Source organism: Xiphias gladius, chromosome 12 (assembly GCF_016859285.1).
Source record: "Xiphias gladius isolate SHS-SW01 ecotype Sanya breed wild chromosome 12, ASM1685928v1, whole genome shotgun sequence".
In the NCBI taxonomy this organism is placed as follows: domain Eukaryota; kingdom Metazoa; phylum Chordata; class Actinopteri; order Istiophoriformes; family Xiphiidae; genus Xiphias; species Xiphias gladius.
In genome coordinates, this window is record NC_053411.1 from 17,042,245 (window position 1) to 17,069,308 (window position 27,064).

Here is a 27,064-nt window from a genome sequence, read left to right on the forward strand (position 1 = left end):
AAAAAGAGTGTGTTGCTCAGCTCTGATTGCTGGCAAATCGCTGAATGTGTTCTGGAGAACAGATTGAATGTGCAGAAAAACATATTACCGACACTGGGCTGAAACATCATTATAGCGGGTCAGTCAAGGTTTTCCAACTTCAGTGACAGGTGAATGAATGACTGATTGCAGGACTGAATGAACAAACAAATGAATGGATGAGTTTCCATGTTTATTAAAAAAATGATAAATGAATGACCATATGCAGGAACTACTGCAAAAAGGGGGGAATGAATGGATGGATGAATGGATGAACGAATCTCGTGGTGAAGAAAAGAGGTGATCTAAGACAAAACCAAGTGAACTTAACTGAAATGAATCTAGAAGCAGCAAAGGAACAGACTGAAGCCGAAGGTAAAAGAGAAAAGAAAACTGATTTCACCTCTGGTGACACTGAAGAGTAAAGGATAAACCAACAACAGCTGTCGTGGTGACAATTAAGTGTAATGTGTTTTTGTTGGTGACAATGATTAATGACTTTCTACTAAAACACTGAGCGGATTTGGGATTTCTGTCCGAAACATCTTGAATCCCATCCAGACTCAGGAACTGACCAAACAACAGGGCATCGAAGTAACGTCTTCATCCAAGTAGGCGCTTCGTATGAACGAAATGCTCCGAAACAACGCTAATGCCGATACCTAACGAAGAGCGATTAGAGGACATTAGAGGCTGAATTCAAATCCTAAATGCTTCACTCCGGCTGAGCCTTACCTTCACCGTACCCATCTTTAATCAAAAGCGCTTCGTTGGTAAAGGTGGTTGAGCACTGCACGCAGACCATGCCTGCGAGGCTCAGTTCAGGGCACCTTTCTTTTTTTCCTGATGAGACTAGGACTACTTCGGGAATAACATGAAGAAAAAGGTGCAAACATCTTGTTGTGTTGCTTTTCTCTATTTTTGACACCAAACAATGAATGTCCAAGAAAATATACAATTATGGATATACTTTGTTTTCTTTGGCCCAAATCAACTATTTGTGTTTTGATTTTTTTGTGTCTGTTCACAGTGCCCAGTTACAAATTCCAGGTTTGGTAATCCAAGTTCAGCATGACTGAACCGTCAACACTTTTAACCTTTTCTGTTAAGGCCACTTGAAGACGTGACCAAATCTGATCTGCTCTGATTTAATTTTGTCCCGCATAGCTTTTCAATGCTCACAATTGGTTAGTAGATGTCTAAATCCATCTCCTCCATCTCCAGCTTTGGTTACTTTTCTGTTCTTAGTTTGGATCACACACACACACACACATAAAGCAAGTATTTTGTTTTGGTGCAACACAGGTTTAAATGGCACAGCTATCATCGCCTAAAGATTGAATATATCTCTGGAAACCCGATTCCCTCATATGCTGCCATCAGCTTCAATTGAGCAACACGTGTACAGGGGTACTTTGTCCCTGCACAGAAAACTTTTGAAGCCTTTGATTTAGACAGATGAGGCGCCCGCATATACAGGCATAACACTCTCACATACAGTTGTCTTCTTGTTTTAGCTATAGGGTCAGCAGGGCTAGCCAGGGTTAATACCACGGGATAATTTCACACTTGCTAATTGCTCCATATGGCCATAAAAGAATGTAGTCACTTTAGAGTCACTGTGGATAGAAGACAACATTAACAACTTTTATCGATTTCACACGGCTTAGACGGATGTTTTCGGCCTGTTCTTTTGCGTTTACTCAAGTCGACCACGTGCGTACCGCATCATTTCAGTGACTAAAAGACAAGCAAAGCTCTGCCTCCATCCTGAGGCGGCTGTGTCCATGTGTCTGGGGTTTTCTTGTAGGGAGCATTCATTCAATTAAACGTGTCAAGATGTAAAGTGACGAATAATAGGGGGAAGAATCGAAACGTTAACTAAGCATGTCGGCTCACATACATAGCTAGCAGATGTTAGCGAAGCAGCACGGAGGCAAGTCCGAAGTCATGTTTCAAAGTAGATCAAATCTAACTTTCTAAATCCCGACTTTCTGTCAGCTAAATTTGTTGCACATTCTTGACAACTGTTCAGTTTCTCCTTTCAATTTTGGTCACCACAGATGACCGGCCTGGTTATCCTAAACCTTCATATACCGCCTGCTATACTCGACCGCAAAGACACGAATAAAACAGCGTCACAGCGAGTTGCATGCGTTGTGGTATTTCTCTATTGCACACAGAAAAAAAACACAGATTTTTGTCCTCACCAGCGTGCGGGGTTGTTGGCGTTGCTGTTATTTGAGATGTGTTTGGTGCTTTTACCCGGAGCCAAGTCGCAGCTTCTGTTGTTGGTCTTTGACACCTTTGGGTGACATGTGTCCACTGAGCTTTGTTGCAGAGAAATCCGGGTCTTCTTTTCCTCCAGCATGGCCAAAAACACACGCACACAAATATACAGTACACACCTTCTTAATGTCGTTAAGCTTACACATGCACACAAACACCTCTAGTTTTGAGTCGGTCTGATTTTTGTTCCGGAAGCATGTACACTTCCAAATTAAAGATAATTCCCCAAATTAAGAGGTAAAAAGTGAAAAGGGGGACTTTTCTCTCGCCGTTTTCTTGGAATTATTTTCGAGTTAACAAAGAAGAATGTATCACTTTCTTTTATCCAAAAGTAATCCCAGAAAGAAGAGTTCCCGAAGTAGCCAATCCTCCCGCAGTTCCAGAAAATGAAGGGAACCGATCCGCTTTGGTGAGGTGCTTACAACAGATTATTCCCGACAAATTTTAATTCTGTATCAAAAGTTAAAAACAAACACAAAACCAAGCCAGTAACTCTTCCCAACTCCCAAAAAAGCGAAATCCTACGTTATTCGTGTATTCTGGAAAATTTCAGGCGTCCCAGAATCCAGGGGTTCCTGAACTCGAGATTTGGGATTTCTGAGGGCTTCAGGCTTTAGTGGATGAGCGGGATCTGAGCCACGAGAGACTGAAAGGCAAACCAGGAGGAACGCTGCTCTGCTCTACACCCGTCCCTCTGAGGCAGCAGCTGGAGAGGGAGAGAGAGAGAGAGGAGAGAGAGAGAGAGAGAGAGAGACAGGGGTAGAGAGAGAGAGAGAGGAGAGAAGCAGGAGAGAGAGTCTTGAGGGCAAGAGAGAGAGGGGAAATAAGATAACGTCTATAGGCAGGTTTTAGCCAATACCGGTTTTTATGTACATTTTCCTTTTGTGCATAGGACAGGGGGGAAAATGTCATGCTTGGCTGAGGTGGAAAGGTCGCTGCATCGATCAAAGCACAAAGCGACAAAGTGCGAAGGAACGTGACGGTTTTCCATCATGTTTTCTAATCGTGTTTCACCATTTTAACGTTTGACTGGCGCTCTTTTAACTTCATCATTCTGTTGTGCCCTCCGAAACGCAACCGTTTTAATGGCGCAGAAGGCAGGACAATGAGCACCACCAGCTCTTTATCTTGACGAAACAACAACTGATATTCGCGGAGACGTGCGTTAACTCTTGTTTTCCCTCTTTTGACAAATTTTCTAGAAATTCGGTCATAATCTTCGCTACATTTCGATGGAAACCCACCTTATAAAGTTCTACTGATAAAAACAGCGTCACAAACCATCACTTACTATCAAGTTTTACTAACAGTGCTTCTCTAAAGTATGCATTTCCCCGCACAAAGAAGTTGGTAAATTAAGTTAATAGTTGTGACCTTTTCCTAACCTGTGTTTCTAGAAAACTGGATGTACTCAGGTTTTAAAGGACATAAACGACAGACCCCTTTGGACTAGCTAGAGGGGGTCAAAGCAAAATTTGAGGGTGTACTTGCTCTTTAAGCGCCAGGAGATGCTCTGATGGAGTGGTAGCTTTCTTAAAACCCAGGCTGTTAGTGACATTGTGATGGAAGCAATTATGCAAAAAAGACTGTAAAGACAAGTTAAAAATGACCTTGGTTGAAAGACCCATCCGTAAAAGCCCAACTGAACTCCTCAAAACGCAGTGGTCCAGACTTCTGCCTTCCGAGGCATTTCGGCGGTACGTTAATATGAATTAAGATTTGTGCAATTTTCAATAAATATTGTACGACCACGGCAATCGACTTGTTCCTTAACAGATTCATCTGCAGCATTTCGCCATTCGATACCTGTAGCACCTACCAGACGCATCGCGCAGACACAAGAAGTCCAGGAAAGCGGCCAGGTGGAGCCGATGAGGCAGGTGAATGTGATCAAACGCCGCATTTAGTCGACCGACGTACGTTCGAAGCCGGAAAACGGGAGAGTGGCATATTCTGATGGCCATGATGTGCGTCAGCCCACTATGCCACACATGAACACGCCGAGGCTGTCCGGGCAAAAAAAAAAAATCATGTGTATTTTTAAGTGAATCATATGCCACTGGTGTGTGCTGCTGCTTAGATTAAGGTGAAATGCATGTATTCGGAGCCCACTGAGGAAAACGTGTTAATAAGTTAACAACTGGAATGTCGATGGAAACGTCGACCTCTTGGTGGCTCTTAGAGGAAAAGTCACCAGCGTCGCCGGGATTCATCCTCGTCAGACCTCGAATGTCTGACCGGTTTCACCAGACTCAGCAGAAACACGATCATTGGTGTATTCACTGAACCGTGTGTGAGGAAGAGCTGCATGTGTTCCATGTATGGAGAGAGATATTCGAGTTTGCAACAGCGAAAAGGTTTGCTGAGCCCCAGGTCTTTTTAGATTAGCGCAACAAAGCTGACCATTCACTGGCCCTGCGCGGTGAAAAGCATCCTGCCATGCACCGGACGCTGTTAATGTCTTCTCCGCGGTGACTGACCGATGCCCTCTTGTGGTTCTCAACGGGACGTACAGAAAAAGACAAGTCTGGTTCACCAATTACTTCTACACACTCAGCAACAAACATAGAAATCCTATTAACTTTATAAAGGTGGAGAAAATATGGTTCACTGATGAAGCTTTATCAGTATAAATAGTAAAATTTAAACATTTAAAGTTCTAAAGCATTAAATAATGAAAAGTAAATACTGAGAGAAGTTCTATTCCATATTTTTTTACTTATAATAAATAGGGAATAGGCAAACAAATTAAACAAATTTGCTTAATATACAGTATTACCTATAATCAGCTCTTGCTTTGATTCAGTTTGCTTCAGCCTGCTTACAGACTAATCTATCATCATCACTTGTGAGTTCTCCAGCTTCCGAATATTTCACAAGGTGTCTGCCGGTATCCGAAGAGTTAACGTTACTATTAAAACCCAAATGAGATCAGCCTCGTGCATGAGGGTTTACCTGTTTTCCTATGTAGACTGTGTATCCTAAACACTAAAGGTTCAGTAATGTTTAGTGACAAACATAATTTCAACATAACTAATTACTGAAAATAAGAGACATAATCGAGTCAGAGAACCTTGTTAAAAGTATTACTTTGTTCCACAATATACAAAAAAAACAAAAGAAAACAAAAGAAACCAAAAAACAATCCATCCACCGGAATAACACTGACAAAAACATACAGTAGTAGTACATCAGTACAATGTAGTGCAACATGTTTCACAGTCAGTGGGTAGTTACATTAATCAGCCACAAGGGAGAAGCAACGGCCCTGATAGTTCTTTACAGTCCAAAAGAATCAACATCCACTGAATATATTTACACTTCAACAGAGAAAGAGACACTCGCAGGTTTTACTCGTGTCAGCTGAGTTTAGTGTGCTTCAGACAAGATGCATCAGAATAAAAAAGAAAGAGGAGAAATAAATCATTCCCTGCGTGTGCTCGAGTGACTTACATCAGTGAGTCAAACAGAAGAAAACTGCACTTTTGGATTTGAGTTGAAAAGCATTCGGCAGAATTCGAAGAGTTTACATCTGACGATTCGCACTCAATTCTGACATGTTGTCATTTTGTCGACCCGGCGTCCTTCGCGTGAATCATTTTCAATTAACAGCTGACGTAACTAAATATGAGAGCATCAAATCATATTCCCCCAAATCCCTGGAGGAGGATCTGAACGCTGACATGCTACTACACTGACTTCAAAAGCATGAAAAGAAAGAAGAGATGATGCCACTTATCCTCAGTTAATGCCCGTCTATTTTTAAGTTTCCCCGTGTACACGTGTATGTTACTTCTAAGCAGCTTCGGTCTGCTTGTCTTTGCTTTGTTGCCTTTTTAAAATTCGCTTTATACTGTTACAAGTTTCTTTTAAATAATAATCGGGTCAAATTAGCCCATTTTATCACACATAAACTGAGACTGAAGAGGGGCTTTTCTGTGAGAGTCATATGCATTTCAAGCTAAATTTAATCCTAATAATTTGTCAGTAAACTTATTTGAAACTTACCTTTTAATGAACAATGCCCCAAAACAAAAAGCATACGTGGTTCCTTATATACATACTTTGCATTTAAAATGATATGTGCACTGTGACTTCATGTGGTTATTGAGATATGTTTAGTAATTGGTGGTTGGTGAGAAGTTCATATAGTGAATGGATGGTAGATTGATCCACTCATTCACCTGCTCACTGATGCTCTGCAGGAAGTAAAAAACTGTTGCCATGGCCACTTACTTCTGCCATCCGTTCCCATTTTCCGATATTTTCTCCCTGTGTTAAATGTAATGCCAGCTGACCCCGGAGAAACGGTTCAGTCCAAACTTTAACAACACCGATTCCCTGAAGCCTTCTATTGTGACCTGAAATTAATCGAGTGTTTGTCGGCTCAAATTTGAGTTCAACTGCTTCGGTATCGGTTAAAGGAATAATTTGACATTTTGGGGAACCACCGAAGGTTTTTTTTGCATAAAGCCTGGAAACGCGTGGACAGGACAGCACACAACCCACCATGAAAGCGCAACTTGTCACTTTGACACAGGTCTGTGTTAGTTAGAGAGCTGTTTCCCCATTTCCAGTCTTTACGCTAAGCTAACCATCTACAGATATGAGAATGGCATCCAACTTTTCAATCAATAAATCAGTTCCGCTGTATAATTTCATTACTGTATGTTGGTTTTAGCATCCTATTTGGGTCTGAATGTCATTTGAGGGGGCATTCACATCATCTTCCTGGAGAAAACACTAGATCCTCATTCCTTGGGGGCACATAAATGACAAAATTTACCTATTTCAATGATATATGTGGGAAAATAACAGCTACTGGCAGCTTCAATAAAAATACATAGCAGCATCAGGCTTTTAAACAACATCTTAGTCAAAAAGAAATATTTTAAATGCATTTTCCTGTGCTCGCTTTTGTTCAGCCTAATATATCCGTCTCTCCTCTCCATCTACCCTCGTTTTTTCCCCCCATTCGTCTGCCCAAACTCTTTGTAAACTTTTTGACATTAAATAAAAGTTTCTATGTCGTACTAGTAGTCAAATTTTTTGATGACTGGCAGGTCATATTTTATATTTATATATTTATATATTTATATATATAATATATATATATAATATATAATATATAATATATAATATATATATATAATATATAATATATATATATATAAAATATATAAAATATATTATATATATAAAATATAAATATATATATATATTATATAAAATATATTATATATATTTATATAATGTATATGGTAAATGGAATTTGGCATGAATGTGGAGTATTTGTAATATGCTAAATACATCTTTTCTTTTCTCCTCACCCCTCCTCTGTATCTATCGTCCCATCCATCCGTCCTTTCCGCGCTTTCCCTCCATGATTTTAGCAAAAGGCCTCCTTTTTTTTTGCAGTCAACTCTGGCATGTGCTTCTCGCCACAATGACAACAGTTTATATCACCTACTGCTTTCCTTTCAACTCCTTCTCTTCATACGCCAGCCTTCTCACCTTCCTTCCTTCCTTCCTTCCTTCCTTCTTTCCCTGTCCTTCTCTCTGTCTACGTAACGTTGGATATGGGGTCGCTGATTTTCAGACACCTCCAGTAGATGGCTCTTGCCATGGTGAACAGAGCGAGCAGGATCAGCAGCACCCACGACACGTAGATCCCTTTAGAGCGCTGGGCTGGTTTCCATGTACCAAACTGAGGACAGAGACACACACATGCACAATGTTTTTGAAGCTGTTGCACCCAACGTGAAGAGAAATATGAAGAACTAGAAAGAAAATATATATGTTTTTGTTACACAAAATTTTTTTTGATTATATTCATTTCGAAACTGCTACTCATATTTCTGATACAGTCTATTCGTATGTGAACAACTACATACAGTATTTATTCACTGTGCAGTGATTGTAGTCATTCGTCAGCCACCAACTAAACTTCCCGTGGGAAAAGCAAACGTTCCAGCCTTTTTAAAACTGTAGAATTTCTGAGGCAGATTTCATATGAAACAAAACTGCTATTGAAGATTAATGACCATTTAGTTATTGAGGCCCGAAAAGAACTACATTGACCCTCTGTAATTTCATCTGCCTGTCTGAATTGTATTTGTCTGACAGTTGCCATAGACACAAAAGCAATTTCTGAAAGGATAATAAATTAAAATAACTAAAAAATTTCCATTAACCCTACACGATTTCATTTGAGTTTCCAGATTCTAAGAGTGAAATGCAGAACTGTGCAGAAGTTGTAGGCATTTCAGATGTTTATATTCTTATCCATCAGGAGGCGTCCGATCGCTCCTAAATTCATCCTGCAGCAGGACAACGAGCCCAAACACGCAAGCTGAGTCTTAAAGAACTGTCTTCAGAGACAAGGAGAACAAGGGGTCCAGCAGCAGATGGTCTGGCCCCCCACCGAGCCCTGATCTCAACATCATGAAGTCAGTCTGGGATCACACGAAGAGACAGAGGACACTGAGGAAGCCTAGATCCACAGAGGAACTGCGGCAAGTTCCCCGAGATGCTTTTAACAACCTACCTGCCAAGTAGGGCAGTCACAGCAAGGGGGTCACAGCAAGTACTGATTTGATTTTGTTCCTGTCTATTCACTGCTCTTTCTATGTCGTTGATAGATAAGTAAAAACCCTGAATGCATCCTCACTTTACTTTTTGAACCTAAAACTTCTGCAAAGTGCTTTTTATGCATCAAATAGTCGCCTAAAAATAATCCAACAACAGAATGACAAAAGCAGAATCTAAGCCCAAATATCGCCTGGACGCAGATGAATGCTTTAAACCCACGTTCTCATCAGAAAGTGTCTTACACACTTTCTGACGGAATCCTGGCGGAGATCAGAAAAAGCCTGAAATTCTGAAAATGTTCAAAACAAAAATCAAAACTCCAATTTGTTATACCAACATTTTAGGAGTTCTTCTGAGTCAACAAGAAACTATCATTACTCAAATATCTTCTCTCTCACACACACACACACACACACACACACACACAGATACACACCAGAAGTCCTGCAGTGGAGGCAGCGAGGACGATGAACAGCAGGAAACACAGCAGGCTCCTCCTCCTGGGGTATCGCCGACCAACCGAAGAGCTGGAAAATAATTGACGGTCAAAACAAGAGTCGTTGAGGGACTGTTTGTCACAAGGCTGGGTAAAGGGGTTTACCTCTCTTCCCCCCTCACACAGATACAGAGATCAGCTGAGACACTTACACTTTTCGGCAGTGTGGACACCGGGCCAATGTCCGGTCTGAAAACTCTGTCCACTAAGAAAAAAGAGGACATGAAAGGTCAGTGTGTGCAACTGTAGATGACTGAGACATTAAAAATAATAATAAAGAAGTGAAAGTCCACTGTCAGTCAGTACATCATGCGTGCGTGTGTGTGTGTGTGTCTTACCAGGAACGTATTGGAGCAGTGTCCGCAGATGACCCTGATGCCGACGGGCTGATGCTGCGGTTCAGGACTTTCCCTCCCGATGTGAACTGGTCCCAGGTTGATGATGCGTTTACTGACAGAGGAAAAAGTGTAGATTTTTAAACCACTGAAAGCTGGTGGAGCTTGCACTCACATGTTGTAAATTCAGATCACAAATGACCACCCCGACCACTTCCACGTCAACCGATAAAGATACAAGAGGAGTGCCAGAAAACGTGGACTTTAGTGCCGCCAGATTTTTAATTTACATAATCTCAGCACAATTTCGCTTTTCACTAGCACCGGGTATCGAGCCTCAACCTTTCAGATGTTGCTGCACATACAATTTTATGTGTCGCTTTAAAACCAACGTCCACAACCGAAACAAGATTGTTATTTGGTCGAAAAGGAAGAATCTACGTGGTTTTAAACAGATGACAGCTCTCCTGGTTTTTCTTCCAGTGAGATCTAGGCTGATAAGATTTTTTTTTCTTAACTGTTGCAAAAACCTCTTTTCAAGCGCAAATAAATTCTTTATTCTAGAATTCTTTAGGGCAGCTGTAAAAGCTCCTTAACACAGTCTCATCCGTGACTGTATTTTGCTGAGCTGCTGGTGGATAAACGGCTTCTTCTGCACAGACGGTGTGACTACAAGCCGAAGCTGAGATGTTTCTCACTGTTCTCTCTGTCTCACCAGTACGGTCTTGGACAGGCGATCCTCTGCGACGTGACTTTGCAGATCAGCAGGCAGTTACATGGACAGCGGACGTACTTCTTTCCAACAGGAGCGTTCTTTATCGGCTATTGCCAGAGGGATGAAGGCACAAAGAAAAAAAAAAAAAAGTGGATTAAGAAAAACAAAAACAACAATTTTTCAGTTACAGTGTCCAGACGTTCCCCCATCCTTTTGGTTCCTAAATAGTTGTCAGTGGTTCAGTTTTGAACTCTGTACATCTCCTCAGGCGAGACGAAGGAAAGACTTCTTGAGAGAGGAAATATGAGACACTGCTCATGTCTGGTTGGTGAAACATGACACTCAGCACAACAGACTGATATTTTTTTTTGGTTTCTGAATGCTCAACTCTTTAAGATCTGTGAAAACAGGAAAAAAAAAAAGGGCTGACTCATCTCCAGTCTTCATGGTGTGTTAAATATGCAAAGGAGTGTTATTTAATGTCCATATTTCAGCTTCTAAAGAGAAATAAAAACTAAACATTTTTCTCAACAGAAAATTAACTGCTTCTACAGCAAAAAGCAACCTGAGACGGCAAATAAATCTGGATATAACAAACTTATAAACATGCTATATATTCATGATTTCAATGCTAGAACACAACGCAGAAAGGCAGGAATCAAAATATAAAAGGGCAGGATTACAGCATTCAGAGGGTATGAAAAAAAAAAAAAAAACAGCATTATCAGAATGATCACATTTATTTCTACAGAACTCGTTGCAACAAGCTGTTTCCACATGAAAAGAACATGACAACATAATTCGAAGTTGTATTGGTGAGGTTTGTGGTTCCCACTGTGGGGTCCGGAGATAACTCTGATTATTAACATAAAGGAAAATAGACAAAAATTTGTGAATTTCTTCTAGTCAAAGTTAGGTTTATCTTTTTAGAGTTTCCTCTAATCTTAGTCAAGTAAAAAAAGTTAAAAAAACAAAAAACAAAAACATGATAACAACTGGTAGACCTAAGCAGTCAGCGTCGGGATCGCAAGATAGCATTGCTTCAATTTAAGGGGTCAGAACCGAATAGCTTGGGATCCACTGGCTTAGGTAACACTGAAACCAAAAACCAAGTTTCAGAAACTTTAGTTTCTTGAATGTCTTTTATTTCGAACTACAAAGTTGCTGAATCAGAAGTTATGTTTCTGTCCACAGGGAAAAATGTTACACAATATGACGCATATGAAAGCGCAGAAAAAGAAGGTGTACAAGTGGACAAAATGTTTCGTTGATGTCAACTTTCACCATTTTATGCTTGTGCGACCTTGTCAGAAAGCTGCGAGAGGGAATGGTAGGCGTTTTTAGGGGTTAGAGGCCAAACCCACAAGTCGAACGTCCAGCGATACAACACTGAAACAGACTCATCTAGTGTGTGTCTGAATGTGTGTGACTCACCGTCGCTTCGTTGCAGATGCTGCACTTCACCACATGCTGGTGCGTCTTGCCCTCCACGGATATGGTGCTCTGACAGACCCGACAGCTGATGACCGGAGCGCTGCCGCTGTCTGGGCTGCCCTGTGGTGAGTACGGGGGCGGAGGATCGCCTGGTGCCACCAAGCTGGGGAACGGTGCTAAACCTGGAGAGTGGAACGACCGGGAGGAAACAGCTTAGTTACTGGAAAAAAAAAAAAACCTGTCGTTACGCAACAAAGTTGAATATGAAGAAAAACAAGTCAAAACCCACTGATATTCAATTTACAATGACATAAAACAGAGAAAAACGGGAAATCTGAATATTTGACAGGCTGAAAACAGCAACATTTTGGCAAGTTTACTTGAAGAGTTAGTTAAACAATTAGTAGAATATCTGCCCATTATTTTTCTGCTGATCAACTAATCGATTAATTGTTGCAGCTGCACAAGAACTTTGCATGAATGAAAAATATGTCGATTTAAGTTAGGAGCTGTCTAAACAGAAAAGAAAGTATCCGAATCCGAAGCTTTCTGCAGCGTTTTACAGGTGGGCCACCTAGACTGAAATACAGACCCCCGCCACTCACAAAATAAAACGTGAACGCACTTTTATGAAACAAAATAACCTGGGAAAAACGCAGAAGTGCTGTTTCACACAGAAAGTGTCAACATGATTTGTTTAAGCTGTCATCTGCTGAACTGATCACAAAACATGTGACGTGTCGGGATATGGGTGGCTTACAATTTTACAATCTTCCCAGGGTAAAGCCTGGTATACGACTGCACATTTGAAAGCGGTTTTTCTGTACTTTACAGTTTTTGATACGATGTGCTACGGACACATCTTAGTCTGTACCAAAAACGATACCGAGGTTTGAAAACAAGCCCCATCTGCAATGGGTATGGGCTCACATTATAACTACTGTTATGCTTCATACGCAAGTTATATCCAACTACTCATTTGCCTATCAAGACACACAGTGGGTACACAAACAAGAAGGCAGATTTATTGGTAGCAACAATGCTGCAGTGACTGAAACTGGATGTTCCTCTTTGTCCAAAAGCAAAACGGACCCTACTTGAGGCCCCGTTACGCTTTATATCCTGCAGCGTATTGAATTAATAAAAATAATAAAACATTAACTAATCAACCTACGCTGCCTACATGCACTTACTCATTTATTGGTCAGGAAATACATCAGTGTGCGGGACATAATCAGCGAGTGACACCACCCAAAGGCCAAACTTTATAAAGTGTAATACAAGAAGGGAACAAGGAAGGAAAGAAACTGAGTGTGAAAATGAAGATTAAAGGTCACAGTTAGGAGGAAATGACAAAGGAAGACATTAAAAGAGGGGCAAGATAATGCAGATTAAAAACAAACGAAGACCAGTTAAGGAGCTAATTATAAAGAGTTCGGCAAGCCTGGATACAATGGTGGAAGTGTAATGGGTTTATATTAGGGCTAATTATATCAATTAATCTATCAGTTTTAATTATTTTTAATTATTATTTTATTTTTTTGATTCACTGAAAATTTGAGTCTATAAAAGTGAAAAATATTCTCAGAGCCCCACATATAACGTGCTCAAATATACTAAGAAAAACCAAAAAGCTAAAACAAACCCCACAGCAATTTCCCAGAACCCGAGGTGACGTCCAGAAAATGCTTGTTTTGACCAACCAACACTTCAAAACCAAAACATACTGAGTTTACGCTCATGTAAGATAAAGCGAAGCCGAAAATCGTTTTTATTTGAAAAGCTGGAACGGGCACGACTCGGCAACCCTCTGGGAAGCTCTGCCCGTTTTAAAATCTACCCCTCAAAAAAAGGGGGCCAAAATCTCACCAGGGCGCGTAATCATTAATGGTCTAATGTAGCGAAGCAACGATTAGTCGATCGACCGAAACATAATCAGCAGCTACTCTGGCAATCGACCGATCATTTTTAAAGCAAATGACAGTTCCAGTGTCATTTGAGAGGATTGCTGGATCACCCTGTGTTGTTTGATAGTAAATTCAACGTTTTTGTCACATGTCGGGGCGAATGTTTGGCTTTTTTTTTTTTTTTTTTTTTGCTCGAAAAACGACCGACGCGAATAGTCGCCCGCGAAAACAGTTGCCGATTCATTTGTTTTCGATCGACAAAACCCGCTGCGGGCTCTCTAACCCACAGATATGAAGGTCTCCCCAGGTCTCAAGCCGCTTTGTTGCAGCGGATAGAGAGAGAATGGGTGACGGTGCACGATGCAAACCACCAACAGACACAAAACCAGTCGAACTGCCTGAAGAGCATCGCTTTCCTACCTTGCTTTTGCTAATTTTACATTACTTTTTGTGATGTGTACATTTGAGATTACTGTCGCTACGGTTAACTGAACATAAAACGTGTGTAAGGTGAAAATCCGCGGGTTAAATCTCCACTAGGTGCCTAATATTTTCATTATTTACACCCGACGTTAGCCGAACCGATAGCTCGCCAGCTCGCAAACTAACGTCGGCTAAGCTGACCTTCTCAAGCCTAAATACAAATTAAAAATCCTCCCTACTGCTGTTGAGAAAAGCTTTAAATATCTCTGTGTCGCGCTGGCTAAGGTGGCAAAGCAGACAGCGGACATACTCTGTGGTTTAGACGGATATCCACGCGAGCTGCCCTCGGGAGAGAAGCCGTTGGTCCCGTCGTGCTGCTCGGACAGCAGCGGCGACCGTTCCCCGTCCGCCATCGCTCCCACCGGCCCTCAGCCCTTCGCAGCGCCCTCGGGAAGAGTCTTCGCAGCGGTGGGGAGTCCTCAGACCACCGGTAGAGATTTCTGGAATCGCGGAGGAGATTTGAACTCCGAAGCCCGTCAGTTTGACGTCCACATGACAGGGCGAGAAACAGATCGAAGGCGGAAGCGAAACAACAAAAACATCTGTCACATGACAGTGGTCCGAGTCACACCTGTGATTGACAGCGCGCTCGACCAATGGACGAGCTCGGTGCGGATGTGCGGGTTCAATGTTGCCGTTTGACCCCATTTTTATCCAGCTGCAGCCCTAAAGGGTGAACGTGAAGGCAATTGAAGGAAGATGAACTTATATGGTTGGAGCGAGGGTTAGGGTTAGGGTTAGGGCGAAGGTTAGGGGCTAGGGTTAGAGCGAGGGTTAGGGTTGAAGGTTAGGGGCTAGGGTTAGAGCGAGGGTTAGGGTTAGAGCGAGGGTTAGGGCGAAGGTTAGGGGCTAGGGTTAGAGCGAGGGTTAGGGTTGCTAGGGTTAAGCGAGGTTAGGGCGAGGTTAGGGGTTAGGCTTAGGGGCTAGGGTTAGAAGCGAGGTTAGCGAGGTTAGGAGGTTAGAGGCGAAGGTTAGGGGCTAGGGTTAGAGCGAGGGGTTGGGGTTGGAGCGAGGGTTAGGGGTTAGGCTTAGGGGCTAGGGTTAGAGCGAGGGTTAGGGGTTCGGGTTAGAGCGAGGGTTAGGGCGAAGGTTAGGGGCTAGGGTTAGAGCGAAGGTTAGGGGCTAGGGTTAGAGCGAGGGTTAGGGGTTAGGGTTAGAGCGAGGGTTAGGGTTAGGAGCGAGGGTTAGGGTTTAGGCGAGGTTAGAGGCGAAGGTTAGGGGCTAGGGTTAAGCGAGGGTTAGGGTTAGGGCGAAGGTTAGGGGCTAGGGTTAGAGCGAGGGTTAGGGTTAGGGTTAGAGCGAGGTTAGGGTTAGGGTTAGGGTTAAGCGAGGTTAGGTTAGGCGAGGTTAGTTAGGGGCTAGGGTTAAGCGAGGTTAGGAGGTTAGAGGCGAAGGTTAGGGAGCTAGGGTTAGAAGCGAGGTTAGGGTTAGAGCGAGGTTAGGGTTAGGGTTAAGCGAGGTTAGGGTTAGAGCGAGGTTAGGGTTAGGGTTAGAAGCGAGGTTAGGGTTAGGGTTAGGCGAGGTTAGGGTTAGAGCGAGGGTTAGGGTTAGGGTTAGAGCGAGGGTTAGGGCGAAGGTTAGGGGCTAGGGTTAGAGCGAGGGTTAGGGTTAGAGCAAGGGTTAGGGGCTAGGGTTAGAGCGAGGATTAGGGTCAGGGTTAGGGTTGGAGCAGGGGTTAGGGGCTAGGGTTAGAGCGAGGGTTAGGGTCAGAGCGAGGCTTAGGGCTAGGAGTTACGGTTAGGGTTAGGTGTGGTTTGAATTCCCCTTCACCACTAACAAATGACTGCAGATGATAATGGCCGTGGTTTGTAGAGTCTGTAAGGCTGCAGCCAAACCCTTGTAGTTTCTACAGTACGGGCTGCATTCAAATACTCATACAAAGCATCCTTTACCGTGAGTTTTAGTACCTTTTTCAGCCTAGGAACCAAGGTTTAGGACGCTTTGCAGCATCCTTCGTTTCCATAATTCACGTCTTTCTTTGCTCAGACTTCACATAGAAAAATTTGAGCACTTACTTAGAACTGTAAAGAAGCGGAAGTGAGACCGAAACTTCCAGGTTCTGTAAGAAGTGAGAAAACGTCATTCAAAAGCCCACTGTGATTTGTAACTATGGTAATAGAGCCTTACTTAGCAGTATGTCTTGTGGCTCGCTTCATATGTTCAAGGTTGCTTTGTAAAATGATCTAATATCGGTTTTTATTCAGTATTTATGTTTTTGATGAACGCCATTTCCCATGAGCCCTACACGTTCAGGGGCTAAACGTCATGGCTCGACAGAAAAGACTTACGGTATTACTCAGATCTGAAATACAAAGAAAATTCTGAATTTAAGGACGTAGTAATCTACTAAACGATGCTTTGCTTTTCATTAATTAATATTTTCATTCATAGTGGCACCGTTAATCTGTGGAGAACTGGAGGGGGAACTGCTGCCAAAAGAGAGCATGACACATCACACACCGACACACACATTCAGTCAAAACCACCAAGTCTGGCTTAAAAAATGACATGTTTATGTCCCTGTATTTTAGTTATAAGCTTGCAATTTAATTAATGATTCGGGTTTACACGTTCTCGGGTCTCAATTAGTAAATCTGACGTCTCTACACGCACTCTTCTGCCTCGACAGGTAAATAGTCTACTTTTTACTCTACTTGTATTTGACAGAGAATTACAGAATCAAGTGGAAATAGGGAGGGAGAGTTCTTGCGGGGATTTTTTTTTTGTTTTTTTAATTTGTTCAGCCAGACAACAGCTGTGGTTCATAACGAGGCAGCCTCGTCATTCATTCCTTTCAGACCACGTTGTAGCAAGAATGTCGTAATTCTACTTTTTACCTTACGATCATTGAGTAGGAAAGTTAAGTTGTCAACGCCTTGATAACTTCCCAGGTTTGTGAGACAATGCTTCATAGTAGACGTATTAGTGAAACTGGACTGTCTGGATCATGTTTCGTTTTCTCGTGTCCTCCCTCGCGTGTTTTTGAAAGTAGTGTCATTTTTTTGTTTGAGCACCCGCTAAGCACTGGGGTGTCTGCTTCTCGGATTGTTTTCTGACGTAGTGACGATTGCACACGAGGATCCCACCAGGTGCGGACTCTTTTCAGACATCAAACGTTTCATTGTTCATTGTCAGGGAGCAAACTCTGAAGAAAAAAATTGACATAAGGTCACTGAGACAAGACCGTCACCCAATCCAGTAACTATATCATATGATTCTTATCTAAGAGAAAAAAAATCAAACAACAAATCTGTTTGTTTGAGTGGTTCTTGCATTAGGCCTAACGTCTCAATGGGCTTGAGCTGGTTTCACCTCATTTAACTTACAACATGAAAGCTGCAATGTGCAACGTTGAAATCATCCCCTCCTGCATTCATTTTGACATTTCACTAATCAAGGCAACCTGTGCAATTATTACTTTTTCCGTAATTAGTGAGAGACACACGCTGGTGAAACACGCAGCTCCGACAATCTGCGATCTGTCGTGTACATGGTGCTTGTGAGTCGCTTCTGTGAGGCCCACAACGTCAGCAGCTCCTGACCCTAAAAAAGGCTTTATGAGAAGTCTCAGAAGCTGAGACTCAACCAGAGACCTCTCCACGTCCGCGGACCTTGTTGGGGCTTTAGGCGGGAAAGTGTCTACAAAAACTGTCACAAAAATGAACCGAGTTTCAGCACCTCAGTTGCCCCATATGAAAATACAAATACTGCATAAATCTAGAGAAGCTGTAGAAAAAAATCTGAAGTTTTGGACGAAAGAGCGAGACGAGACAGTTGAGTTCTACCTCCTGTGTTAAGATGAGTCTCATCTCTGCAGTAGTGACGGTTGGTTAAGACAACTGCATTCACTGCTCTTCACCATTTGTCAAGCCTGATCACAATCTTAAAACCACGGCACAAGCCATTTCCTCATACCAGGAACATTTCCTGGTTGGTTGTTTGTTTTCATGCTGGATAATCTACCATGTGGGAGGAAAGAAGGCAGGGAGAGTAAAAGAGCGGCTGTCTTACCAAGCATATGAGTTAGTGTTGGTATTAAATTAGTCTTTGCATAGAGAGATAACACATTCGCTATGCCGCCGTCTCTGCTGCTGCTGCTGCTGCTGCTGCTGGTCTGCAGCTCGCAGGCACATCATTTTTATGGCACAGTGATAACCTACTACCCAAAAAACACTAACACAGATGGATCTGTCAAGGTACGTGCAGTTTCTCTCTAAAACAATATATTTACCTTTTGAAATTTGACAGTTCTTAGGTAAAACAGCTTTTGATCGATTTCCGTAACGAAGCCTTAACTGAATAATAGCGTAAATTAACAAGTGTGGTAACAGTATTTCTCGGATGCCTATTGTTTTGAGGGACAGAAAGCTGATGCTGTATCTTGTATCCTATATCTTTAGAAGTCCAGTGCAGTCAAGGGGATTCTCCACATTAAAACACACACACACACACACACACACATGCACATGTATATGTATATATAAAAGATATATGAAAAAAGATTCACAGAATTCTGGGTTTGAATTTTGTAAAGTATCTTTTCGAGAGATTCCTGTTGTCTGTTTGGAACTCAGACCATGTGGTGATTATCCTGTTATCTAGATCAATTTTTATCAAGTCTTATATATCCCTGGGTTTCCGGACAAACACAAAGGCATGTCTTCACAGTAACATCTGTTCCCTCGTTAACATCATTGACGCAGTGACACGTCTTTACTGTAATGCTACAGGTGGTCCTTCGCTATAAGCTGAACTTCCACAGGTGCAGAGAAATTGACTCGTGGGATTGCCTCAGCGGGGACTGTGGGAGTCAGGGATCTGTCATGCTAAACCAGGTCGATGGGGATAGCCGTGAAGAGTGTCAGACGGAGGGGATCGAGACCCGCCAGGTTCCCAGTGACGCTTCTTTTCAGCTGGTGTGAGTGCACCATGACACTTAAAAAAAAAAAAAAAAATCCATGCATATGCTATTTCCAGGACTGTCCTCCCATGAAAAAACAACCCTGCAGGTTATTTGTGGAAGCAGCTTATTGCCACAGAGTTACATTTCATTGTTAACAGTCATCTACTGGTCGTGTAAAAACGGCAGGTTCAATTGACAAAGCCCTCTAGTGGCCGTAGAAATTATGATGGGGGCAAAGGAGGAAGCCAGGTGACTTTGTTATGGCGCGACAAAGTCTGCATAAAGAGGAGGTCGGGACGGATGGATGGGTTGACAAAACACTGGGCTTTAACACAGGAGCCCACTGTTCATTTCACCTTTCAAACTGATGGTCAATCTCGTTTCTATAACCCACCACGTGTTTATTATTGCTACCATGACAACAAAGGTCTTCTAACCCTAACGAAGTACTTACTTTAACCCGAACCTTGATCCGTCTTTAACCCTAACCAAAAACAAAACCTTTACCATAGCATCGTCGTATCCTAGAAGGGGTCAGTTATTTCTTTTTCAACAGTGAGTTTGGACATAATATCTGTGGCATATCTGCTCCCACCCTAGGGGCACCGTTTCAGGAAACCCTCCTATGTGTCTTATCCATGGTTAGGGACAAACAACCTATATGGTTGTTTAGGTTGGAGGACCTGTCGGTATCTTTACAGAGGGCAAAAAAACGGTCCTTTTCATATTGTCCCTGAACGGTGAAGCACTTCAGACCTCCTCCAAAATATCAGCAGTTCAGCTGAACTTAAACTTTTTGAAGAAAAAAAACAATGACTTATTTATACGCTTTATGTTGAGGGTTAGGTATCTGCACGTACATACCTACCGGGCACACGCAGCACAGTAAAAACTGACTTTCACGTGGTCTTCCACTGAAGGTTGGACGGTGGTAGATGGATAAATAACAGAAATGGCATCACATCATGGAGAGCCGTGACTCTGGTTGAACTGAAGAGCCGGTCCGACACCGGCAAAGCAAACACATCACCCCAAACCACATTCCTGCCAGCTGTGAGGTAAGCCTCCTCCCTGTTTGGGATTTTGCCTTCGGGTATGTACTTCAAAGGATTTTCACGTGTCGCATTTTTTACATCAATAAATAATTAGCACATGCCTTATAGAGTGTAATTACTGTCACACACATGTCACCATCATTGAGGACACAAAACTCATAGGAAATAAAGTTCGGTGTGCAAACTCTTTTAGCGAGAATTATATTCAAGTTCAGGTTCAAGCATAAGTTCAAACGAGCGTCAGCAGTGAGTTTTCCTGGTGACAACTTCGAGGAGTAAGTGAGTCAAGTTACATACAGTGTCCAACCCCAACAGCATGGCACAGACAAAAAAGATTTAGTACAGCAGGTAAGGCAGGGGCGATGGATGCACAATGCCAAAATGCTGCCAAATGCAAACAGTACAGCAGGCAGGTACAGTTTGGTGACTTTTAATGACAAGATTGAGACATGAGCTGGGAAAGGGCAGGTTGAAAAATACTGTGGGGGGCTATTAGGAACAGAAAAATAGGTGAGCGGGTGGATGTAGGAGTCAGGTCACTGGGCGCGGTGGAGTAGCGTGAGAGCGTCTGGAGGGTGGATGTCGACCGGCAGGTCTGGAAAGTTCCTCGGAAATGCGTGGGCCTGGGGGAAGTGAGAAGTGGCCGGAGACGGGGATAGAGGGGAAGACCTAGCAAAATAAAAACCCCTGAGTGTTGTGGCGTTCTCCCTGCCTCCCTCCCTCTCAGAGTTCCTTCAAACTGTCAGAGAGATTTCAACCTGTTGGCGTTTGACCCTGATGGGGACGAGGTGAAGTGCAGATATGGAAGCACGTCGCACACGTCACAGAAAGAGTGTAACCCCTGCACACCACCGTCAGTCCTCACCCTTTCATCAGTGAGTAACTAAAGTCCACACTGACTCCCGTGTAGGTCACGTCTTTGGACAAACAGATACCGTTGTAACATACAGTGGTGCCTGAAGACGGCAGCATTATAAATGATCCTTTTGCAGTCTTGCACTCTGTCATTCAGCGCCACAAGTACCAGTGATCAAGGTCTATACGCTGTCCAGCTGGTGATGGAGGACTTTCCCAGGCGGACTATCACCCTGACTCAAACCAACGGGGTGGAGACAACAATAACTACCAACGATGCTATCAGCAAAATACCCGTCCAGTTTGTTTTATTGGGTAAGATTACATGTTTGGAAGATTTCAGCCTGGATTTATAGCTAGAAATAGCTGCAGTGAACTTAGAAAATAACCCAATTAGTTTAGCTGATCTTCGGTTGAAAACATTTGTTTTTGGAGTGTGCTTCAAAGTTAGTCGGCACTACGGATGGCAACGTTTTTTCTGTTGGTCCACTACTTTGAAATCCATCAACAACCGTTGGATGGCTGACATTCATGGTCTCCAGAGCATGAATCCTGATTACTTTAGTGATCCTTTGACGTTTCCCTCTGTGCCACAGTGAGATTCACATTTATGGTTTTGAGTAACGTGAGCAACTACTGTTTTTGTGGATGCCATGACATTTAGTACACACATACACGTATAGCGCCATCATCAGGTCATTTTTTAAAAATCTGTCCGATACCTCGCTGTATGACCAAATATCAGCAAAACTAATGACATTCCCACCCTAACAGAGCCACCAGCGTGGCTGTAGGCTCTTATGGTCCCCGGATTCTTTAACCGATTTTGCCTGTTACATGGCCGAACAGCATTTGAAACCTCCTCCGCCCCCAGACATTTCTGACATCAAAACTGGAGGGGCTGTTTCTCAGCCATTTCTGTAACGTTTCAAATCCAACTGTCCGACACTCACACCCACTCTGTGCGGCGATTGGCCAGCTGCACAGAGGTGAAAAAGTATGCGGGGTTCGAACTTCCCTCTGAAAATGAGCATGCCGGTGAAAGTGGAGGAAACGTCATGGGGTCGTCAAAGTTTTGTGATGATTCATCCTCTGGGGATCACAATTTTTTATGGCAAGCCAACATTTGCAGAGATATTTTAGTCCTGACCAGAGTGGTGGAGCCTCTGACAGACGCACTGAATGGCAATGCCATCCTCAGAAAAATGTGCTTTTCTGTGTTGTTCCAGTGGATCCTGTGGTGTCATCCTGCGCAGAGGGACTCTATTTGCCCGAGTTCCTTCCTCCAACCCCAGCCAACAGAGCTCGGCTGTACACCTCTGTCAGTCAGTCCCTGGAAATCAACATCAGTGCACAAGCAAGTAACTCCACGTAAGTCAAAAGAAAACAAATTTTAAAGAATTTAGCTGTTAAAATACTGCGGGTTAATGATGTCCTGCAAAACTCTCTCTGGTTAGACAAGATGCAATAATCCAAATTAATACTTCAGTCACATACACGAGTGGTTTTCGTTTGCCAAGTTTTTCAGGTGCACAAGAAATCTGGTCTATTGTGTTGTGTAACTCCAACACTGATGCACGCGACAGATTCGACGCAAGCGCAACAAGAGTAAACCAACTGGCTAGTGCTGTCAGGTTGTAGAGACAGTGGGTTAGATATAAACAGCAGTACGGATTCAAAGCCGACAATGACGGAAACAAAATTTAAAAGAAAAGCTGAGTCGGAGCATTTTGATCACGTCGTCACGGGAAACAACTTTGCTCCATCTGTGTGGCGGGGGGTTTTGGATATGCTTATTTAGCTTGACACGTCCTTTCCCCTTCTGGTTGTTAAAGGATCTCTGAGCTGCTGTTCAGTGGCCCGTACAACATACACCATACTACAGTGGCAGCAGGACGGCACATCCTTACGTGGACGCCATATCCAAACGAAGACGGGGAAAGCCATCCCATCTGCTTTGTCGTCCAGGCAGTTTCCAAGTCAGTCTCTTGTCCCGTGAATAACACCCCATGGAAGAGTATATGAAACCACTGTAGAAATACCTCAAACTAGTAACTGCGTTTCCTGTGGTTCAGGTTTTAAGTCATTAATGCACACATCAAGGTATTACACTGTCATCAGTAAAATAAAAAGATGGGAGTTTTAGGAGGAAATAGTTTCCTCAATTTCCCAACTAACTTTAAGTCACTCTATTAAACATTTAATATATGGTTTAGAATGCACTTTAATGTAGTTGTAACTTCTCCTATGATTGCATATTTTATATTATTACAACTGCCTTTTACCATATTGTCATTCAGTATCTCCACTTATGGGTGTCCTTATGAGAAGTTATAATTATTGATAAATACATTAATAAACACTTAGATCTGCTTATACATGCTGATCAGGGGACTAAAGTCTTACCATAGAATTTAGCTCAGCTTATAGTCTGGAAACAGGGTGTAACAGCTAACTCTGTCCAAAGGTAAAAATGGGGGTCCACTAGCATCTCTAAAGCTCACTAATAAACACGTTATATCTCTTTTGTTTAATTTGTGCAGAAATCAAGGTGTAAAAATGACAAGTTGTGGTTTTCCATCTCCTCATCTAACTCTTGTCGAGAAAGCAAATAATAGTATAGGAATTATCAAAATAATTGCCGATTCATTTTCCGTCAAACGACGAATCAATTGATTGACAAACTGTTGCAGCTCTAAAGAGTCGTGTCCCATCTGCGTCACAGCAGACACAAGTCAATAATACCTCGCTCAGCACCGTATGTATCGATGTATATTGAATATCTGTGTACATGTGAGTTTTTGTGGGGTATGTACGAGTGTGAACAAACCTTGAACAAAAAGACTATTCATCTACATTAAACTACATGAAAAGAAGTTGCGAAATCAGTTAATAACTAAGCTGCTGTTTTGATTTCTTACCACAGTTCAACGATATATCAATCAGAGCTTCGATGTGTCATTGTGACGGTGGGACCTGGTGAGTAGAGCCCTTGTTTTTTTGAACGTTTTAAATTCCGTTTGTGCTTTTCATGATCGATGGATCTTTTACTTTCACTTATGTTGACAGACCCAACAACAGCCACACCAACTACAACCACTGCGGCATCCACAACAACCACCCCACTAACCACAACCACCGTCGAGACAACAACTACTGCACCAACTTCCAGTTCACAGCCCACAACCATCATTTCCGCTGTTCCAACTACGACTACGCCTCAAACCACAACATCGCCGCCAATGACCACCACCGCTGCACTGACAACAGCTAACACGGACGGCGCGACTACCGTCCTGTCGACTACAACCATCACTACTACGAGTACAACCACGGCTCCTTCGACAACTACGCCCGCCACAGCAACAAGTCCATCAGCAGCTTCCCCAACACCTGTAATCAACGTCTTGAATAAAGGTGAGTACAGCAAGTGGACATGTTTTACGCTACGCAACCGTCTGTTCACTGATGTATATGAGAGAAAAAATGGCCTTTGAACTGTCAAAAACATTGAGTCGCCTGAAAAGAGTCTGCACCGTTTTAGTCAGCACACTTCTGGCCTGCATTGTGATGTTGAGTCCCTGTGGTTCTAGTCATCGTAGGTCTGAGGATGAAGATCTCCTCTTCATCTCCACTGTCTGAGGACTACGTCAGGAACACTGTCATACCACAAGTTAGTCTCTTCTCCATCTATCATTGTCAAAGCTCCAGCTAACTGCAGGTGCACTGCAGGTGCAGTTAGCTGGAGGGTAGGTTAATTATTCATCGGTGGAGCTAGAAGTTGTAAAAACAAATGTATGAATAAACAAGGCCAGGAGCAAATGTGTTGCATTTGAAAGTCAAATTCGAGCGTCATGTGCCTCCTACAAACACTTCTAACAACTCCGGAGTACTGTAAAACACTAACAGTCACTGTGTTGTTTCAGTTCTGCCTCTTTGTGCCCAGATAACCGCGATAATGCCTCAGCACCGCTGTCTGTTTCCTTCTCCAGCTGAAAGAAGAGCTGGTGCGAAAAGGGCTGCCAGCAGACATCCGTCTATGCCGCGTCACCAGGGTGTAACTGGAAGAAACAACCACGGCGGTGGAGTTTACTGACCCTTGTTTTTGCTTCAAATGCGCTATTCTCAGGAGCTTTTTCCAACGCAGTTCTCGCAGCAGTTTTAGTTTTTGGAAATTTCATGTTTATTAAGTCGTATATCTCCAGTCAAATGAATTCCCACTTGCCCTCGTACAGTTGGAAGCCTCCAAGATAAATTTTAGTGATCCTTTCTGTGGCAGCACATAACAGGGAACATGTGCCAACTTTCAGCGGCATAATGCTGCTGCTGTTGCCTGAAAATGCCTACTGTGATTTTAAAACATCTTTTTTCTAAAATGATTTTGAATATTTTCAATGCCCACATTTTTCTGTGTGCAGAAAACCGATAGTTCCTATTATCAGATTTACAAATCAGCTCTGTTGGCCATGTGTTTTTTACTTACTTGCTGACTGACTCTGACCCTTTACAGTGTTTCCCTCTGCTGTTTGTGAATAAAACAACCCTGGTTTGGGTGGTTTCCAACATTATCGTGATGTGTGCTTTTATTTTTATTTTTTATTCTGAGTCGGTCTGAAAAATCGAAGAAATATAAAAACACACAAACAAAAAACAAACTAAGCAATCACCGGATTGGTGGAATTGGACTTCGCTTTACCTGCTGTCAGTCCAACTCAGATAAGCGACAGAAAACGGATAGAAAAAAAAGTGGTAATGCTGCTAGTTAGCTGTAAATTACAAGGCAGTTTCCGAAAAAAGAGCCGGCTCCATTTCACACTCATTGGAAGGGAAACGGGGAGACTGTTAATTACTGAAGTTATTAAGTACTTGCTTGTTATATAAGAATAAATGAGGAAATCGTGTAACCAGGTCAGTGAAAACTAGTTCATAAAATGGCGTTTCCTAGCACCCGGCTCACTGTTTGTCAGCACCGCTGGTCCTTTTCCCTCCCCGGGTAAAGGCTGAAGGGGTGGGACGAGGGCTGCCGTCCGACGCCGCAGCCACAGCGGCCCCTGCTGTTTCAACGCTAACGCGATCATTTAACGACTGCTGCGGGGAAATTTTATTTTCAGTTGCCTGCATTAGAACTGCAGAGGCAGCAACTTTGTTTTTATTTTTTAAATGTTGTTTTCATGAACTTTATGATGAAATACATTTCTTTTCAGTCTTTTAGGATCAATGTTAGTGATTCTTCTGTGGAACCAAATGGCAAGTCATATATAGATACTCTACATTAAAAGTATCTTTATACTGGTCTTGTTGGCTGCAGATTCATTCGTAATATGCTGATTATTTTGAACATTTCAAGATGTTTGCAGATGCTGCAGCCCAGAAACAGATAATTCACAGTCATGTAAGTTATCTAACCCATTGTTTACGATAAATCGTTACCTAATACTGTTCCGAGCAGTAAAAAACAACAATTAATTTTCCAGACTTAGGCGTGTAATAAACATGTAATCGGAGCTGTGCCTTTAGTATGTCACCAAATCTAAAACAAGCTTAACTCTCACATTTAAAAAAAAAAAAAAAAAACGAGGAATTTGATCCGACGACATAATAAACCACAACAGTGATGCTGTGGTTTTAACTGACGGTGATCCAGCGATTAAAAACAATCAAGTCTGGTGAGAACGGGCAGGGGGGAGCCGTTGCCAAAAGAATGATGCATCAAACACCAACACACGCTTCACCCCTGAGTCAGAAACCATCCGATGGCCGGTTACGACAGTTCTGCCTCAGACGCTTCAGTTAAGCTCTTCGAAGAGGACTGGTCTGTCTCCCTGAGGCAGTGGTGGTTTTCATCCAAGGGCCCGGCTGACGAGTCTTTTCAGACGTCCAGAGTAGTGACGTTATGTCTGATGACAGAGCGCCAGGGCTTGTTTAAGCAGCGGTTTAGACGCAGTGATGTCTGACCACTGTGTCTCAGCTTGCTCTGGGTCTG

The 27,064-nt window shown here is 42.7% G+C and overlaps 2 protein-coding genes across 4 annotated transcripts; one reads left to right on the forward strand and one right to left on the reverse strand.

The window, feature by feature from the left end:
* Positions 1 to 5,366: 5,366 nt before the first annotated feature.
* Positions 5,367 to 14,835, reverse strand: LOC120797577 (type I phosphatidylinositol 4,5-bisphosphate 4-phosphatase-A-like). Its single transcript, XM_040141362.1, has 8 exons — positions 14,519 to 14,835; positions 11,879 to 12,060; positions 10,445 to 10,551; positions 9,733 to 9,844; positions 9,547 to 9,599; positions 9,335 to 9,425; positions 7,830 to 8,014; positions 5,367 to 7,064 (listed from the first exon to the last, which is right to left on the reverse strand). Exons 1-7 carry the CDS (start codon positions 14,619 to 14,621, stop codon positions 7,871 to 7,873), a joined length of 792 nt encoding a protein of 263 aa, XP_039997296.1. The 5' UTR covers positions 14,622 to 14,835; the 3' UTR covers positions 5,367 to 7,064; positions 7,830 to 7,870.
* A 2,220-nt stretch (positions 14,836 to 17,055) lies between these two features.
* On the forward strand, positions 17,056 to 25,578 carry LOC120797501 (uncharacterized threonine-rich GPI-anchored glycoprotein PJ4664.02-like). Of its 3 annotated transcripts, none has more exons than XM_040141212.1 (11): positions 17,056 to 17,159; positions 18,999 to 19,186; positions 20,092 to 20,229; positions 20,954 to 21,101; positions 21,219 to 21,396; positions 22,311 to 22,452; positions 22,917 to 23,060; positions 24,008 to 24,060; positions 24,151 to 24,498; positions 24,675 to 24,754; positions 25,074 to 25,578. In XM_040141212.1, exons 2-11 carry the CDS (start codon positions 19,092 to 19,094, stop codon positions 25,140 to 25,142), a joined length of 1,395 nt encoding a protein of 464 aa, XP_039997146.1. In that variant the 5' UTR covers positions 17,056 to 17,159; positions 18,999 to 19,091; the 3' UTR covers positions 25,143 to 25,578. The 3 variants fall into 3 exon arrangements, with proteins under 3 accessions (XP_039997146.1, XP_039997145.1, XP_039997144.1); XM_040141211.1 differs by lacking the exon at positions 17,056 to 17,159 and adding an exon at positions 17,555 to 18,464 and having other exon boundaries at positions 25,008 to 25,578; XM_040141210.1 differs by lacking the exon at positions 17,056 to 17,159 and adding an exon at positions 17,555 to 18,464.
* Positions 25,579 to 27,064: the final 1,486 nt, after the last annotated feature.